Source organism: Sinocyclocheilus grahami, unplaced genomic scaffold (genome assembly GCF_001515645.1).
Source record: "Sinocyclocheilus grahami isolate Dianchi unplaced genomic scaffold, SAMN03320097.WGS_v1.1 scaffold1014.1, whole genome shotgun sequence".
Classification (NCBI taxonomy): domain Eukaryota; kingdom Metazoa; phylum Chordata; class Actinopteri; order Cypriniformes; family Cyprinidae; genus Sinocyclocheilus; species Sinocyclocheilus grahami.
In genome coordinates, this window is record NW_015506193.1 from 216,755 (window position 1) to 233,435 (window position 16,681).

The 16,681-nt window shown below is 40.4% G+C and overlaps 1 protein-coding gene across 1 annotated transcript in view; it reads left to right on the top strand.

Annotated features, from left to right (window-relative positions):
• Nucleotides 1-5,932, top strand: part of lman2la (lectin, mannose-binding 2-like a) — an 11,117-nt gene extending 5,185 nt beyond the window's left edge. The window contains exons 8-9 of the mRNA XM_016250915.1: nucleotides 4,382-4,501; nucleotides 4,576-5,932. Coding sequence (XP_016106401.1) covers nucleotides 4,382-4,501; nucleotides 4,576-4,718 — 263 coding nt within the window. The 3' untranslated portion in view covers nucleotides 4,719-5,932. The remainder of the gene's footprint in view (nucleotides 1-4,381; nucleotides 4,502-4,575) is intronic.
• Nucleotides 5,933-16,681: the final 10,749 nt, after the last annotated feature.

Here is a 16,681-nt window from a genome sequence, read left to right on the forward strand (position 1 = left end):
AGCTCTTGCGGTACTTTGATGTCACACACCGATCGATCTGATGGTGATGATCCGCTTCAAGTCGAACAAGCCTAATGATTCAATGGACCATTCATAAAGAACCATTTACTTCACTCCTGAATGAATCAGCATTTGAAAAATCTAATGAATGAATAAATGACTCGATGACTTAATCATTAAGACATTTACCACCACCTACTGGCTGTTTTAATAAGAAATAATTTCATATTTCCATAATAATAATAATAATAACATTTATAAAATAAATTATTAAAGGTATAGTTCACCTGCTCAAAAATGACAATCGTGTCATCATTTACTCACCCTCATAGTCCAAAAGAGTATATGTAATACATTTTATCTAAATATTTCTTGCTGAAGCTACATTTTGAAATGTCAGTTTGATGCTTTACACAATAATGACTTTAAATTATCTTTGGGGAGTGATCTCTCAGCCAAATTTGATGTGCGATTAATTAATCACCACATCATGTAATTAATTAGATAAAAAAATTGTAATCGCTTACCAGCCCTTTTCCCAATATAAAGTATTCTTCAAATTATAATTCTATTATTTTTGTGCCATAACAGCGGGGGCGGACACATTTATGACGTAGCCATGTGTATTTATTAGAGCATCTTATTCTAGCGTTCAATGCTAAGAAGGACTCTAGCCTTGACTTATCTAGGAAGTATGATCCTCACTAAAGCGCATCCTTCCATTTGAGAAGCACCCTATGGATTTCTCATTTCTAAAGTTGCACCCTCGGGAGGTCACATTTGTCAGCCGCATATGTCATTGATGCTGTCTCATTCAGAAAAGTAACCATTAACATTGACTGTTATTCAATGTAAAGCAAGACTCTAGACTTTGAGCATGCAAAATATCTACAGACACAGCAGTGATCATAATATATGATGTCACGCTCTGGAGCGTCTTTTTTCAAAACATAATTCAACATGTAATACCAAAAAATATGCAATCTACATCACTTTACTGCAATGCTGCAATCCTGCAGATTTAAAGTTTGCGTTCTTTTAATTCAGTTAAGATAGGGTGACCATACCTCTTTTTCCTGGACATGTCCTGACCAGGATTTCTAAATTGCCAGGTTTTGGCTTTGTTATGCTATTGTTTTCAGGGGCAGATGGGATTTTTTAACTGGGGGAGACCAAGCTGTCAGCAGCAGTCCAATTTTTTCAGTCCAGAAAAATCACCAGCTCTGTCGTAGACGATAGTATACGATCACTATGGTTACCGCTACAGGCACAATTGAGGCAGCTACCAGCTCCTCATAGGACCCCGGGGTCAGGAGTTGTAACACATACACACACGGAGAACGTAAACGTCAGTGGCAGCACCATCATCATGTGTGTTTATTGACAACAGAACACAGAGTGTAGTGAGAACGTGGGTACAAAGTAATGGTGACCGGTAGATAATTATTGTGTGTCAGCCTGCGTCTGCCCCGACCCGATCCTGAAGCAGTGGCGGCAATAATTAAAGGTGCACTAGGCGATTTTTGCCAAACGATGTTGATATTTGAAAGCACCAAAACAAACACGCCCATACCCCAACAGGACCTCGCCCCTATTTTGAAATCTCCGCCCCACATGTACGTACGCAACCATGGCAACGATGATAGCGGAAACAAGTGAAGATGACACACAAGCATATTCCTACCTCTTGCCTGATCGTAACCCTTCTTTTTAATGTTTTGTTTCTCTGATATTTTCCTCTTTTTTCCCTTTTTTTCTGCCAGCTCTCTCTATCTATAGTCAATCTGCTAATATCCGTCCTGTGCACTCAAATTGAGTGCTCTCTTCTTCTGTCAGTACAAGACACGCCCCCTTACTGCTGATTGGCTACAAGTGTGTTTTGGGACTCAGTCAGACACTGCGGTCAAACGCAGTGTTTTGTTTTTCAAAAATCACTTTGTGCACGTTTAAGGAGCAGCGGGCCGGGCTGCGAATACTTAGGCTAATGTACATAGCGGAAACCCTGATTAATTTTCTGTTTACTGATGTCGCCTTTCGTAGAGACAGTGAGAGGGACGGATCTGGTCACTATGAATCCAGCCCCACATCCCCCATCCCTAGTGCCATCTGTGCGCCGGATTGTTTTCATAGCTGCCGAAGGTAATGACTGAAAAAGGGGTTTGACCAATAAAGTGCAGGCATTGCACATAATCAACCAATAGCTTTCAGTCAAAGCAATGCAGATACACATACATAATGTATGAGGACTGTAGAAAGCATAGGTGTGTTCGACTTAAAGTAGCGACGATAGTATACGATCACTATGGTTACCGCTACAGGCACAATTGAGGGAGCTACCAGCTCCTCATAGGACCCCGGGGTCAGGAGTTGTAACACATACACACACGGAGAACGTAAACGTCAGTGGCAGCACCATCATCATGTGTGTTTATTGACAACAGAACACAGAGTGTAGTGAGAACGTGGGTACAAAGCAATGGTGACCGGTAGATAATTATTGTGTGTCAGCCTGCGTCTGCCCCGACCCGATCCTGAAGCAGTGGCGGCAATAATTAAAGGTGCACTAGGCGATTTTTGCCAAACGATGTTGATATTTGAAAGCACCAAAACAAACACGCCCATACCCCAACAGGACCTCGCCCCTATTTTGAAATCTCCGCCCCACATGTACGTACGCAACCATGGCAACGATGATAGCGGAAACAAGTGAAGATGACACACAAGCATATTCCTACCTCTTGCCTGATCGTAACCCTTCTTTTTAATGTTTTGTTTCTCTGATATTTTCCTCTTTTTTCCCTTTTTTTCTGCCAGCTCTCTCTATCTATAGTCAATCTGCTAATATCCGTCCTGTGCACTCAAATTGAGTGCTCTCTTCTTCTGTCAGTACAAGACACGCCCCCTTACTGCTGATTGGCTACAAGTGTGTTTTGGGACTCAGTCAGACACTGCGGTCAAACGCAGTGTTTTGTTTTTCAAAAATCACTTTGTGCACGTTTAAGGAGCAGCGGGCCGGGCTGCGAATACTTAGGCTAATGTACATAGCGGAAACCCTGATTAATTTTCTGTTTACTGATGTCGCCTTTCGTAGAGACAGTGAGAGGGACGGATCTGGTCACTATGAATCCAGCCCCACATCCCCCATCCCTAGTGCCATCTGTGCGCCGGATTGTTTTCATAGCTGCCGAAGGTAATGACTGAAAAAGGGGTTTGACCAATAAAGTGCAGGCATTGCACATAATCAACCAATAGCTTTCAGTCAAAGCAATGCAGATACACATACATAATGTATGAGGACTGTAGAAAGCATAGGTGTGTTCGACTTAAAGTAGCGCTGGACAGACCGATTTGTGTATGACATCAAAGTACCGTGAGAACGATAAGAGAGCAGACGGCTCCTTTTGCTTTCGAATCGCTCTTGTGGTACTTTGATGTCATACACTGATTGTTCTGTGCAATGCCGTTTCAAATCGAACTCACCTGACATCAACAAAGCCAAAACAAAGACATTTTAGGCAATTTAGAAGTCCTGGCCAGGACAATGTCTGGGAAAAACCCTAGCTAAGAGCTCACACTGCTCTTCTATTGGTCATACATCTTCATGTGAAGAGAATTCGCAGGTCAGAGTTCACCAAACTCAAACTTTGGAATACAGCAAAATGTGAAACTTCTTCGCATGAGCTTGCGTTTCCACTCTCCCGCATTCACATGCGTATGAATGGAAGTAAATGGAATGAAAAGTGTAGTGTGACCTGCCCCTATGGTGTAAATTATTGTAACAGGTTTCTTTACTTTTCTGGAATAAGGAGCCTCAATGAAGTACACGGCCGACAAATGCCACCTCTGGAGGGCGTAGCCTTCAAAATGAGATCCCGATTATGTTGGAGGGCAATCAAAGCCAAACTAGTTAAGTGTGGGAATGTTTTACAAAATTACAAACAACAAATGCTGTCATGTGTGAAGCCCCTGATATGCTCATGGCAAAGTTCTCTTTTGTTTCTCGCTTAGAGGTAAAAATCAGTTCTACATAAGGTATTTTAAGAAAGATAATGTGAATACAAATGAATAGTTTATCTGAATATGAAACTTCTTAATACCTTTTGTATAATGGTTTGACATTTTCAAAATCTGGTGTTTACCATGTTTCATTTATTAGTAAGAATATGTGTAACACAGTATTGAAATAATTACAAGATCTGAATAATTGATCAAAGCCTAGTGGTTAACTAGTGAAATAATCATTGATTAGTCGATTAATCAACCTAATGATCATTAGATTGGATGATCATCAGAATAATAGTTTTTCCCTGAGAGGCACACAAACATGACTGCATCACTATCTCATGATCCTCTGCTTAGCTCCTGTATGTGTGTGTGTCAGATAACCATGACCTGATCTCAATGAAGCTCTACCAGCTGACCATCCTGCGCAGCAAACAGGAGGATGTGGAGGAGCAGGAGGTGCTAATACCCAGCGTGGACAACATGGAGCTACTGAGACGTGAGTATGAGCTGATGATGAGCAATGCATGCTGACACGTGCAGACGTGTGATGCATGTGTGTGTGTTTCTCAGCATACACAGATACGGAGGGCATGAGCAGCATCGCCATCTTCTTCAGCGTGCTCTTCTCCATGCTGGGTGTGTTTCTGCTGGTGGTGGTGGGACTCGTGCTGTACGGACACTGGAGAGAAAACAGACGGAAACGCTTCTACTGACCCGCTCAGCACGTCCTGTCTGAATGTTTCTACACTGTATGAATGACGTGGTCCACTGAAGTTCTGACCGTATAGACCTCTGAACACTCGACCTGTTGTCAAGTTTTAGCTTCAGTTGAGATCAGACATGATGATGAGAGCATCACACGATCGGAACTCTCCCAGCATCCTGCGCTTCTGCTGCCTTCATTCTCACCACAGACGCCATATTCTTTATTCTTTATTTATTGTACAGAGCATGTACCATCTTGTTTTTTGCCAAAATGATTATCTGTCTCGATTCAAGTGGGAAATCTAAAGGTCTTATAGAATCGAAATTAAAGTTTTGTTGCTTTTACTCTTTTATCTGTATGCCGTTGCTGTAATGCTAAACGTTGAGCATTCAACACTTGAAAATGTCTGTCTCTCTTAGATTAATGTAAATGCTAAAGATGACAATGGCAAAGAACCCAAACTCCATCGGGTGATGGAAACCGGACTCAGTTGAGGGATCAGTTCTCCTCTGGTCTAAATCAAGGGTAGGCAAGTTCAGTCCTAGACAGCTGCTGTCCTGCAGAGTTCAGCTCTAACCCTAATCAAACACACCTTAACAAGCTAATCGATGTTTTCAGGATTATTAAGTCAATAGGCAGGTGAGATTGTTTCAGGGTTGGAGCTAAACTCTGCGAGACAGCGGCTTTGTAGGACTGAACTTGCCTACCCCTGGTCTAAATGAACAAATACTATGAGGTTTATCATCAAGACTCAGATCTGTGGACCGATGTTATTGAAAATCAGATGGACATCAGTCTTGACTCTGTAATGAAAGATTCTCCAGGTCCAGTGAATCTGAGAGACTACTTTTAACTTTAAAAAAATAAAAACTATTGAAAAATACTTGAAATTCCACCTGAATGGCCATATTACCATAAAGAATCAGCTATGAAGGGGTGTGATTGTTTAGTGTGTGAGATGCAGTGAGAATGTGTGTTAAAATCTGCAACAGTGCCAGTGTCATCTATGTTTCACTTCTTTGTAAAAGAGCTATTGTGAATAAGGATTGTGCATTTTGCAGGAAAGTGTGAAGATTTTGAGTTGACTATGGCTGACAGGAGAGGACAGCACAAAATCACAAGGATTCAGGACTAGTACCTTAACCTTCTCCCCTTTCAGACTGGCCTGAGTGGAAATCCTTATTGTTTTTTGACATCTGAGATGCCTGTAAAAAATGGCATTTGAATTTCCATTAACACTTCAGTCGCTTCAGTAAAGATGATAAATAAACATTAGACATCTACAATCTTAATTGAGTCATAAGTACTATCTCATTAGTTCCCTCTCATAATCTCCATTAAAGGATTAGTTCACCCAAGAATGAAAATTAGCCTGTGTTTTACTCACCCTTAAAGCATCCTAGGTGTATGTGACTTTCTTCTTTCAGATGAATCCAATCGGAGTTATATTAAAAATTGTCCTGGCCCCTCCAAGCCTTTCAATGGGGGTAAGCGGTGTTGGTTGTCAACAGTTCAGAAGACTTTAAATAAAGTGCGTGCATCCGTAGTAAAACGTCCCTCACACGGCTCCGGGGGGTGAATAAAAGCCTCCTGTAGCGAATCCATGCATTTTTGTAGGATAAATATACCTATTTCAAATGTAATATACACTTTATTCTCACTTCCGCTAACGGTCATACGCGGAAGCCGTTTCGGCGGATGACGTAAGACGTCTACGTTGCGTGATTAGTGACGAATGCAGAGACAAAACAAAACGCCGTTCACGAATTAGAAGCACAAAACGAAAATTGTCTGAGGATTTTGATATAAGCCAAGAGGAGACTGGCTTTCCTTTGCTAAAGTAAGGAAACTTTGTTTCCTTTACTCCTGCATTTCTCAGAGGCGCGCGCTGCACACGTCTTACGTCATTCGCCTGAACATCTTCCGCGAACCACAGTCAGCGGAAGTGAGAAAAGTGTTTATTACGTTTGAAATAGGGATATTTATCTTACAAAAATGCATGGATTCGCTACAGGAGGCCTTTATTTCACGTCTTCTGAACTGTTGACAACCAACACCCTCTTACCCCCATTGAAAGGCTTGGAGGGGCCAGGACAATTTTTTAATATAACTCCGATTGGATTCCTAGGATGCTTTGAGGGTGAGTAAAACACAGGCTAATTTTAATTTTTGGGTAAACTAACCCTTAATTTGTCTGTCTCAGCAGCATTTGAAGGAAAAGAAAATCACCCATATTGACTCATGAGTTGTTGAGGGTGAGCGTCTGTGTGAGGTTTACTCACCTTATCATTACAGAAGTCAGTAATTTCCTGTAAATGTGTCAGACTTACTATACATTAGCCACTACTGGTAATAAAATAGAAGAATAAAGGAGCAGTAAACACTATTTGACAAATAACAAACACCGGTCTGTATGAAGCAGCATAATGGACAGTTTATGTACAGCTAACATAATCTGAGGGGTAGCCTATTCTAGAAAGCAAGGTTAACTTACCGTCACATATACCTTGAACTCTCAGTTGATTGACCCAAATCTTGTTTACTTGAGGTATGTTGGTTCCAAAAACATGTCCGGGAGTAAGTTCAGTCAACTCAGAGTATGTTCACGGCTTTAATCATAGACTATAGAATACCCAAGACGTGTCACTCGTAGAGTTGAGTTGGGAAAAAATGCAATGCTCAATATGGTGGCTCTATCGAAGGAAGCTCCGCCTTCTGAATAAAAGAGCCAATCACTAACCAGTAAAGTCAGCGCGTCACTGCAGCTGCCGTTAGAAGTCCTGGTTGCTATTGAAATGGCGTTCTGAGACGCAAGCTTAGGACTGTGCATGCACACTGGTTGGTCTAGCCCAGGGGTGGCGAACATCGGTCCTGGAGAGCCCCAGCCCTGCAGAGTTTTGCTTCAACCCTAATCAAACATACTAAATGGTTACTAGGAAGCTTCAGGCAGGTGAGTTTTAATTAGGGTTGGAGCTGAACTCTGCAGGGCTGCGGCTCTCCAGGACCGGAGTTCACCACCGCTGGTCTAGCCTGAATAATATGCTTTTTTAACGCCATTTGAGCAAAAGAAACAACATTTATGAGTTGTCAGATTTCATTAGTGATTTCAAATATGAAATGTAATCATAAGTTTGATGAACATTTTTGGAGAATTTGATGTTTCCCCTTTCAAAGAGATAGGAGCTGCACTTCCATGCCCGAGAGGCGTTTCAACGATGGCCGCCGAGTGACATCACTTGCCTTAAAGGGACTTTGGTTTTAACACACTAGACATTCTCAACAGAGTGACAAATCGATAGATTTGATACATATCTATGATATTACATCATAGATATGTATAGGTAGATGGCTGCCTCATTCGACAACTCCAAGCATGTAGACACGTCCGCCAATCTTGCTAAGGTCAACTTGACGTCATTCACCATAATAATCGATGAATATTCGAAGATGCCACAGTCCTGCACAGCCGATGGTTGTAAAAACTGCCGGGATTTAAATTCCAGAAGAAGCAGGATAACCTTTCACAGGTGAGAATGCGAGAGAGGGGCGGAACCACAGATATGTAAGGATTGTGGCATCTTCGAATATTCATTGATTATTATGGTGAATGATGTCAAGTTGGCCCTTCCAATATGGCGGACGGCTTAGGTATAGTGGCCCATTGAAACAGTTGCTAATGAGGCATATGCGTATACATATCTATGATTTACATACTTACTGCATATCGCCACCTCATTGATGGTTGTGGATTCATTTTCCAATTTATTTTTCATTTAATCGTTTAATCACTGAGAATAAAAATGATATTGTTTGTTTGATGCTAAATATATAATAAAAAATCACATATGTATTTCTATTATAGAAATACATGATAGAAAATGCTGCTCCATGATGTGTGAGGACAATAAAATATAATAAATGTATTAGAATAAAATAAACATTACCTTGTTATAATAGTGTTTCATAATTAATATATATTGATGACTATTATATGACAATATAATAAAAATATTAACATATTAGAATAATATAATATTACCTTATATATTAATTATAATATTACTGATATTTGAAAGCCCCAAAACAAACACTAAAAGGCCCATAGCCCAACAGGACCTCGCCCCTATTTTGATAACTCCGCCCCACACGTAGCCTACGTACACAACCCTGGCAGCCATGTTGCGTCTCAATCAGCTCCCTAGCTCCCGAGCTCGTGAATCAGTAGATCATGTACATGAATTCGGGCACTGGTAAATTCCCTGACTCACTGCAGGTTGGGACAGTGATCACTCGAATTCCAGTGACTTGATTAATTACAACATCAACGGACAACATAGTAGAACTGTCATCACTGGAATAAATAAACAACAGACAGGACCAATCTCTTTTTGATATTTATTTTTTATTCTCTTTAAACACATCATTCTGTTAAAAGTTCTTACAACATTTCAGCCGAATATTAATTATAAATGTTAATTAGATGTGTTCAATTCCTGTCTAGCGATGTGTGTTTATGTTGATACTAAAAAACGGTTTGTCTTTTCAAATCTTCTATCGCGTGTCATTATATTTATCGAGTTGGCTCGTGTGGTTTATGTTTCGCGCTTAAGAAATGTGACGTTATTTCCGGTAAGGGAGCATAGTGAGCGCCGATGCTCCCTAGTTTTTGCGGTGCATTGTCGGATTTTTCAGGAAGCGAACGTTCCAGTGCACTGGAAGGATTTCACAATTGAGACAGCCCTTAAAGTGTCCGACTCCCTGATCAGTGCCCTTACTACTGAACAAGGGAGCTGATTGAGATGCACCATAGGTATGTAGGTAGATTCCCCATTTGACTGCGCCAAGCATGCAGACGCGTCCGCCATTTTTAACAGTTAACTTGACGTCATTCACCATAATAATCAATGCATATTCGAAGATGGCGCAATTCTGCACAGCCAATGGTTGTAAAAACCGCCAGAATTTGAATTCCCGAGTTTCACAGGTGAGAATGTGTTGGTTTTTGTTTTTAAATGTATTAACTCAATATTACAATTTTTTAAACACTGGTAACTTATGTTACTGTTATGGTGAATGACGTCAAGTTGACCCTTCGAATATTGCCGACGGCTTACGTATAGCGGCCCATAGTAACAGTTGCTAATAAGGCATCTAATACATATCTATGCTGGCAGCGACGATGGCGGAATCTGCTATGATGTCATCATCAATAAGTGAAAGCGATGTGTGTTACTATGGTAAAAGTAAGTAAAAATCAACATAACTCACCTATCAAGAAGAAACAAAGCATGGCGTCCAATTCCAGGCCTTCCTGCTCCTTGAGTTTCTCCACCGCTGGAAAGCTGCTCCTATTTACGGGGGTCCTATACCTCTTGCCTGATCATAACCCTTCTTTTGAATGTTTTGTTCCTCCAAAATGTTCATCTTTTTTTATCTGCCGTCTCTCTCTATCCATAGTCGATCTGCTAATATCTGTCCTGTGCACTCACTGAGCGCTCTTCTCCCTGTCATTACTACACACGCCCCTTACTGCTGATTGGCAGCGAGTGTGTTTTGGGACTCAGTCCGACACAAAAGCGTTTTTCAAGTATTGCTTAGTGCACCTTTAAAGTGCCCCTATTATGCCTTTTCGAATATTACCTTTCATGCAGTGTGTCATAGCTGTACGTGAACATAAACTATCTGCAAAGTTGTGAAGCCGACTGTGCACGATAAATAAAGTTACTGTCTATCAAAAAAAGAGTCGGCTTGCAATCACCTAAACGAGTCTTCAGGAATTCGAATCTTATTCTGTTACGTCTCTATGTCACGAAGTAACATTTACATAATGTCTACCCACGTTCTACGTCGCCATCTTGCCCACCCACAAACAGTCAAATTTTTTTTTTTTTAGTCAAATTTCCGTGTGCTTAACATCATGTCTAGAAGACGCTGTATCCTATGTTGTGAGAGTAAATTTGTTTTATCACATCTTATAATTACCTCAAACTTGTTAACATTTGACACTTACCGTTGAGAAACGTCCTGCTCCAGTCGTGTTTGCGAATCAGTCTCTTGTCGATCAGCCAGTTCAACAGTAATGCCGAGTTCACACTGCACGATTTTAGCCCGATTTTTCACTCGCCGACAGGTTTTGTGCAATCGCCGACAAATGCCCGAAATCGGAGGCAAACCGGTGCTCGTTCACGCGAGTGACAATCACGCAGTGTGAATTATCAAAGACGCGATCTGAGAGAATCGCAGACACGTCGCCGACGCCGGTGAAGTATTTGGCATGCTAAATATCTGGAGCTGTCGGCGATTCACAATCACGCTGTGTGAAATGAGTTCTGACTGAAAAACACATCGGCGATGACCTACAGCCAATGAGAGAACAAGATACAGGGCAGCGGGAAGTTCGGGGAGGAGTTATATTAAACGAAGTTTGCGGACCAGTGTTGCCAAATCCGCGATTGTCGCCGGTTGTTTTTTATGTCAGCAGGTTGAAGCGACCCCAATAAGTGATATTTAGGCCCTGGAATGTGAATTGTACCAGGAGAACCCCGCCAAAAAAATTTTTATTTTACCCCCTGAATTTTTACTGGGGGACCCCCTCAAAAGCAATTGGGCTATTTCAGGCTAGTTTTGAGTAGTAATTAGGCGAGTTTTGTAGCGAAAACCTGGCAACCCTGCGCCAGACAGAGCTGTCGGCGATTCTTCCTATTGTAAAGTCAGGCAGTGTGTAACCTCCTGTCGTCGTTCCATCGTGCAGTGTGAACACAGCAGCAACTGAATCCTACCCCAGTTTGAAATCACAGGAATAAATTATATTTTCAAATAGAAAACAGTTATTTTAAATAGTAAAAAATATTTCAAAATGTTACCGGTTTTGCTGTATTTTGGATCAAATAAATGCAGGCTTGGTAAGCAGAAGAGAATTCTTTAAAAAACATGAAAAATCTTACTGTTCAAAAACTTTTGACTGGTATGTTAGCCTATAGTTTGAAGTAAAAAATATTAATATTAATAAGGAGAGTCTGAGATTTATTTGACAGTGATTTCACATTTCTTGTTTGTATGAAGGCTAAATACTAATAAAAGGTGAACATTTATTTATTTGCGCCATTTTTTTCCTAAAATATTATATCGTTTTATAGGAGTAGGTTTCATAGAGTTGGCAAATTCATTTTTCATAAGTTTGTAGGTACAGACATCTGTTGTGGCTGTTCTTGGCCATTTTTAATTCAATTAAATCTATTTTTTGAGAACACTAACGTGTTTTTTGACCTTGCATGCATGTAAATCTGTTTTAGGAGACTAATAAAACAATATTAGCAACCTTAAAAATGGCACAATAGGTTTAAAGGTGCTTTAGAGAAGTAACTTTAAAGATGCAGTATGTAATACTGATGGGTGCTGCAGTTTATCCTCATACTCAGCGCTATTGGGGAGGCTAACGCGGGTTGCCAGTTTGAAGACATGCAACAGGAGCGAGCGCAATTGACAATGGAACGTGACGAGCCCTAAAACTTTAAGCTGATGAGTTAATTTATTTACGTTTTAATGTTCCTCTGGTCATAGAGCTTTTTAGATGTATCCGGAGGCTTTTTAGGTACCGACCCAGTTCTTTTGCTGGATTCCATGGATGCAATACGCTGTGTTTTCCACCATGTGGTAACCCGGGGTATCAAAATACTATTAAGTAAACTGGCAGTAGGCGGAGTCACACAGACCAAAACAAAAACACATTCTGACACGGAATGCACATTTTTGAGTAGAATAACTGGCTGTAGCATCGTTTTTCAGAGAAACAAGTATGCAAACTTAGCGTTTCCTAAATATCTGCAAATGTATTATGGGATTCTCATGCCATAGTACAATAAAAAAATTACATACAGCACCTTTAATATGCACTAATAAAATTTTCTGTCCCTCGTTTTCACTTATGACTCAGTCAGCTGTGCACAAATACTGCAGCAGCAACACACGTATTAGCTTTCAAAAGAGTTGAAAATGATGTACTGATGAACTGAAAATGTTTTATTCCATGTTTATGCTCTTAAAAATATATTTAATTGTTGAAAAATCATCGCAACTGCATTTCAATTCAAGTTTATTTGTATAGCGCTTTTCACGATACATTACATTTACATTACATTACATTTAGTCATTTTGCAGACGCTTTTATCCAAAGCAACTTACAATTGGGGGATACATAAAGCGATTCTTCTTAAAGAGGCAAACAGATACAGGAAGTGCCTGTAATACCAAGTTTCTAGACATTGTTCAAATAAGTACAAGCTAGGGATCTCAGACTTCTGGAGGGGATACAAATCGTTGCAAAGCAACTTTACAGCAAATTAAGTTTCTACAATATTTAGTAGTAGCTTATCAGTGGTGACTGTCAGTTAATGTACATATGTCAGAAATGTACGGAAAAATCAATTAAAGACGTAATCAAACAGACGATGAACACTATTAACAGCAATTATTATATGATGCAATCAAACTTATAGCAAAATTTGGTAGTTCTGTATGTTGTTTCAGGGTTGGCATCATCTGAGGTCCTCTGAGGGGTTGGTATCATCTCTTCTCAGGTGTTCTGGATCCAGAGTGAAGATTGTGTAAATCCTAGTTACCATGGGATGCCAATTCCCAAGCAAAATTTATTTAACCCAACCTAAAGAATATTAATGTGCATTTGATCAGATATAACTGCAGTACAAGATTATGAGATGCATTATTTGAATGCTTGGCCAAAGAGATGTGTCTTTAATCTAGATTTAAACAGAGAGAGTGTGTCTGAACCCCGAACGTTTTCAGGAAGGCTATTCCAGCGTTTGGGAGCCAAATGCGAAAAAGCTCTACCTGCTTTAGTGGACTTTGCTATCCTTGGTCCAAAAGTCCAGAGTTTTGCGAACTTAGGGAGCGAGATGGATTGTAGCATGGTAGAAGACAAGTTAGATACGCAGGAGCTAACCCATTAAGGGCATTATAGGTAAGTAATATTTTGTAACTGATACGGAACTTAATAGGTAGCGCAGAGACTGTAAAATTGACATAATATGATCATATTTTCTTGACCTGGTAAGGACTCTAGCCGCTGCATTTTGGACTACCTGTAGCTTGTTTATTGAAGATGCAGGACAACCACCTAGCAGTGCATTACAAGTCCAGTCTAGAGGTCATGAATGCATGAACTAGCTTTTCTGCATCAGAAACAGGCAACATGTATCGTAAATTGGCAATGTTTCTAAGATGGAAGAACACTGTTTTTGTAACATGGGAAATATGATTTTCAAAAGACAAGTTGCTATCTAATATAACACCCAGATTTTTGACTGTAGAGGAAGTAACAGTACATCCGTCTAGTTGCAGATTGTAATCCAAGAGATTCTGTGTACTATCTCGTCACATGTGGTTGCCGCAAGCCCGCCGGACGCTCCTTCATCGAATCCTCCGGCCACGCTGTTCTCAAGCTCACCGGCCTCCTCTCACTCTAGCTGCCGGCCTCCGCTCACTCTAGGCCGCTGCTGCATGTGACGCTGTGTTTCGTTGTGAAAGTGAAGCTACTTTGTTTGGCCCTCTAAAAGAGGACACGACTAGAAATCAGTGGTTAAGTTGTATTTACAGCACTGTTCCAGAACACTTCAATCCAAATATTCAGATGTGTGCAACAAATTTTATGGAGGACGGTTTCCTGATCCTGGTAGAGCAGACTACAATGCCGGCTGTTCTGACTCACAGACTGCAGGTAAGTTTTTTATATTTAAAGAATTTGCCACTGATGATTCAAATGCGAGTTTTGGGCAGTGTAGAGTAGCGCTTGTTGTTTGTCATTTCTCCGATCACAAATGCAGACATGGTTTTATGTTACGCTCCGGCCTGACAGGGCATCACAGTATGGTAAGGGGCGTAACATTTCTGTCACACGCTTGAGGTATTCGGCCAATCACAACGCACTGGATAGCTGGCCAATCAGAGTACACCTCGCTTTTCAGACTGATGAGCTTTATAAAAATCACTGAAAGTCAGTAAAAAAAGGAGAAACAATAATGTACAGTATGTGGAAAATAATGTGTTTTTTAACCTTAAACCGCATAAACATTTCATTACACCAAATACACAAAATAATGTTATATATATCTTAATGTTTAGCAACATCATATGACCCCTTTAACAATTGCAGTTTCTATGCTATGGTGGGGCCTGAAACCTGACTGAAATTCTTCATAGAGATAATTTTTTTGCAGGAAGGAGCACAATTGCGCAAGACAACTTTTTCTAAAATTTTAGACATTAAAGGAAAATTTTAAATGGGTCTGTAATTTGCTAGTTCACTAGGATTTAGTTGTGGTTTCTTAATAAGAGGCTTAATAACCGCCAGCTTGAATGGTTTTGGGACGTGACCTAAAGACAACGACGAGTTAATATTGAGAAGCGGTTCTTCTGCTACAGGTAACAACTCTTAGTAATTTAGTGGATACAGGATCTAACAGGCATGTTGTTGGTTTAGATGCAGTGATAAGCTTATTTAGCTCTTCCTGTCCTATAGTTGTAAAGCACTGCAGTTCATCTTTTGGTGTGATTAATGAAGCTGAAGTATTATACACAATCAAAATACTATTTGATGTCACAAATGAGGAAGAGAACAAGTGAGACTATCAGTCTTACAGCAGGAGTTCTGAAAGTGATTTTCCCCAGATATTAGTACGAAGTTGGTCAAGAATTGCCTGCAGGTTTATTTCCACAATTCAGATTTCTAATAAGCTAATAGTCATCATCAATACAGTATGTTGTCTCGGTCAAACATGATGTGAGCAGATGAACATCAGAAAAACAGACGGACGGCTCAGTGCCAAAGCTGGTTTATTATTTTTATTACAAAAATAAAATACAAATGACTATAGAGACACAGCAGACGTCTTACTAAAGAACCGACAATAGAAACGCCACACAGCTCTGTGCTGGAACCACAAACGTGTCTGTAGGTCTGTGAGCATCTCCATATCAGCTGCTATTTGGCAGAAATTATCATCATCATCATCATCATCACTAGCTGCTATCGGAAAACCTCACGGACTGTCAGATGAGTCAAGTAAAGGCCAATTCACACCGCACAGACAAACACCAACAAACAAGTTGGCCATTGGATTTAGAATGTTATCAAAAATAACTGTCATGTTCACACTTTCACTCGGGTGAAAATAAACCCCGACCAACACCGACAGGGGTAACACACTGATCAAACAAAACCCAACAAACGTGTTTTGTTGGCATTTATCTGTGCGGTGTGAATTGGCCCTAAATGCATTATACACTTTAGCTGAGCACTACTATTATAAATGAGTATGAAGTCAAAACAGCTCGACGTGCTTATAGAACTGCACCATGATGCAGGTTTGCGCTGTGATTTGGCTCAATATTAAATGTCTTTATTATTAAACACACATTTGACAACAGACTTGGAGCTGCTCAATGTCAAAGGCTTCATTTTTGAGAGCACCTACATAATGCGACAGACACCAGCGGTGCTCAAAACAAACGCCTGAAATCATCCGTAACGCCTCAGATTTCACCTGTAAATGGTGATCAATCCATAAAAAACAAGAGGCGTTATGAACACAGAGTTAGTACACAAGTACAGAAACAAACTCCATGACAGACGGACACAGTAATGTGTGTCCGGTCAAGAAATGAACATGAACGCATTTGATTTGATTATAGAGAAAAGGAGTCGTGTGAATCGCGTGAACATGAACGGTATTGCTAAAATAGACGGCACAGCGCTACTGCAGCTCACAACTGAGAGTCCTCATTTTTTGCATAGCCTAGTTAGTTAGTTAGTTAATCTAGATCTCCACCGGGAAAGGCACAGAATCTGTAAACTTTGTGGGAATTGGGTTGGAGTTGAAGAACTTTGAGAGGACGACAGCGTCCTTCAGCGCAACAGGAAACAAAACGGGGTTTGCAGCCGCGTTCAGAGGGCTG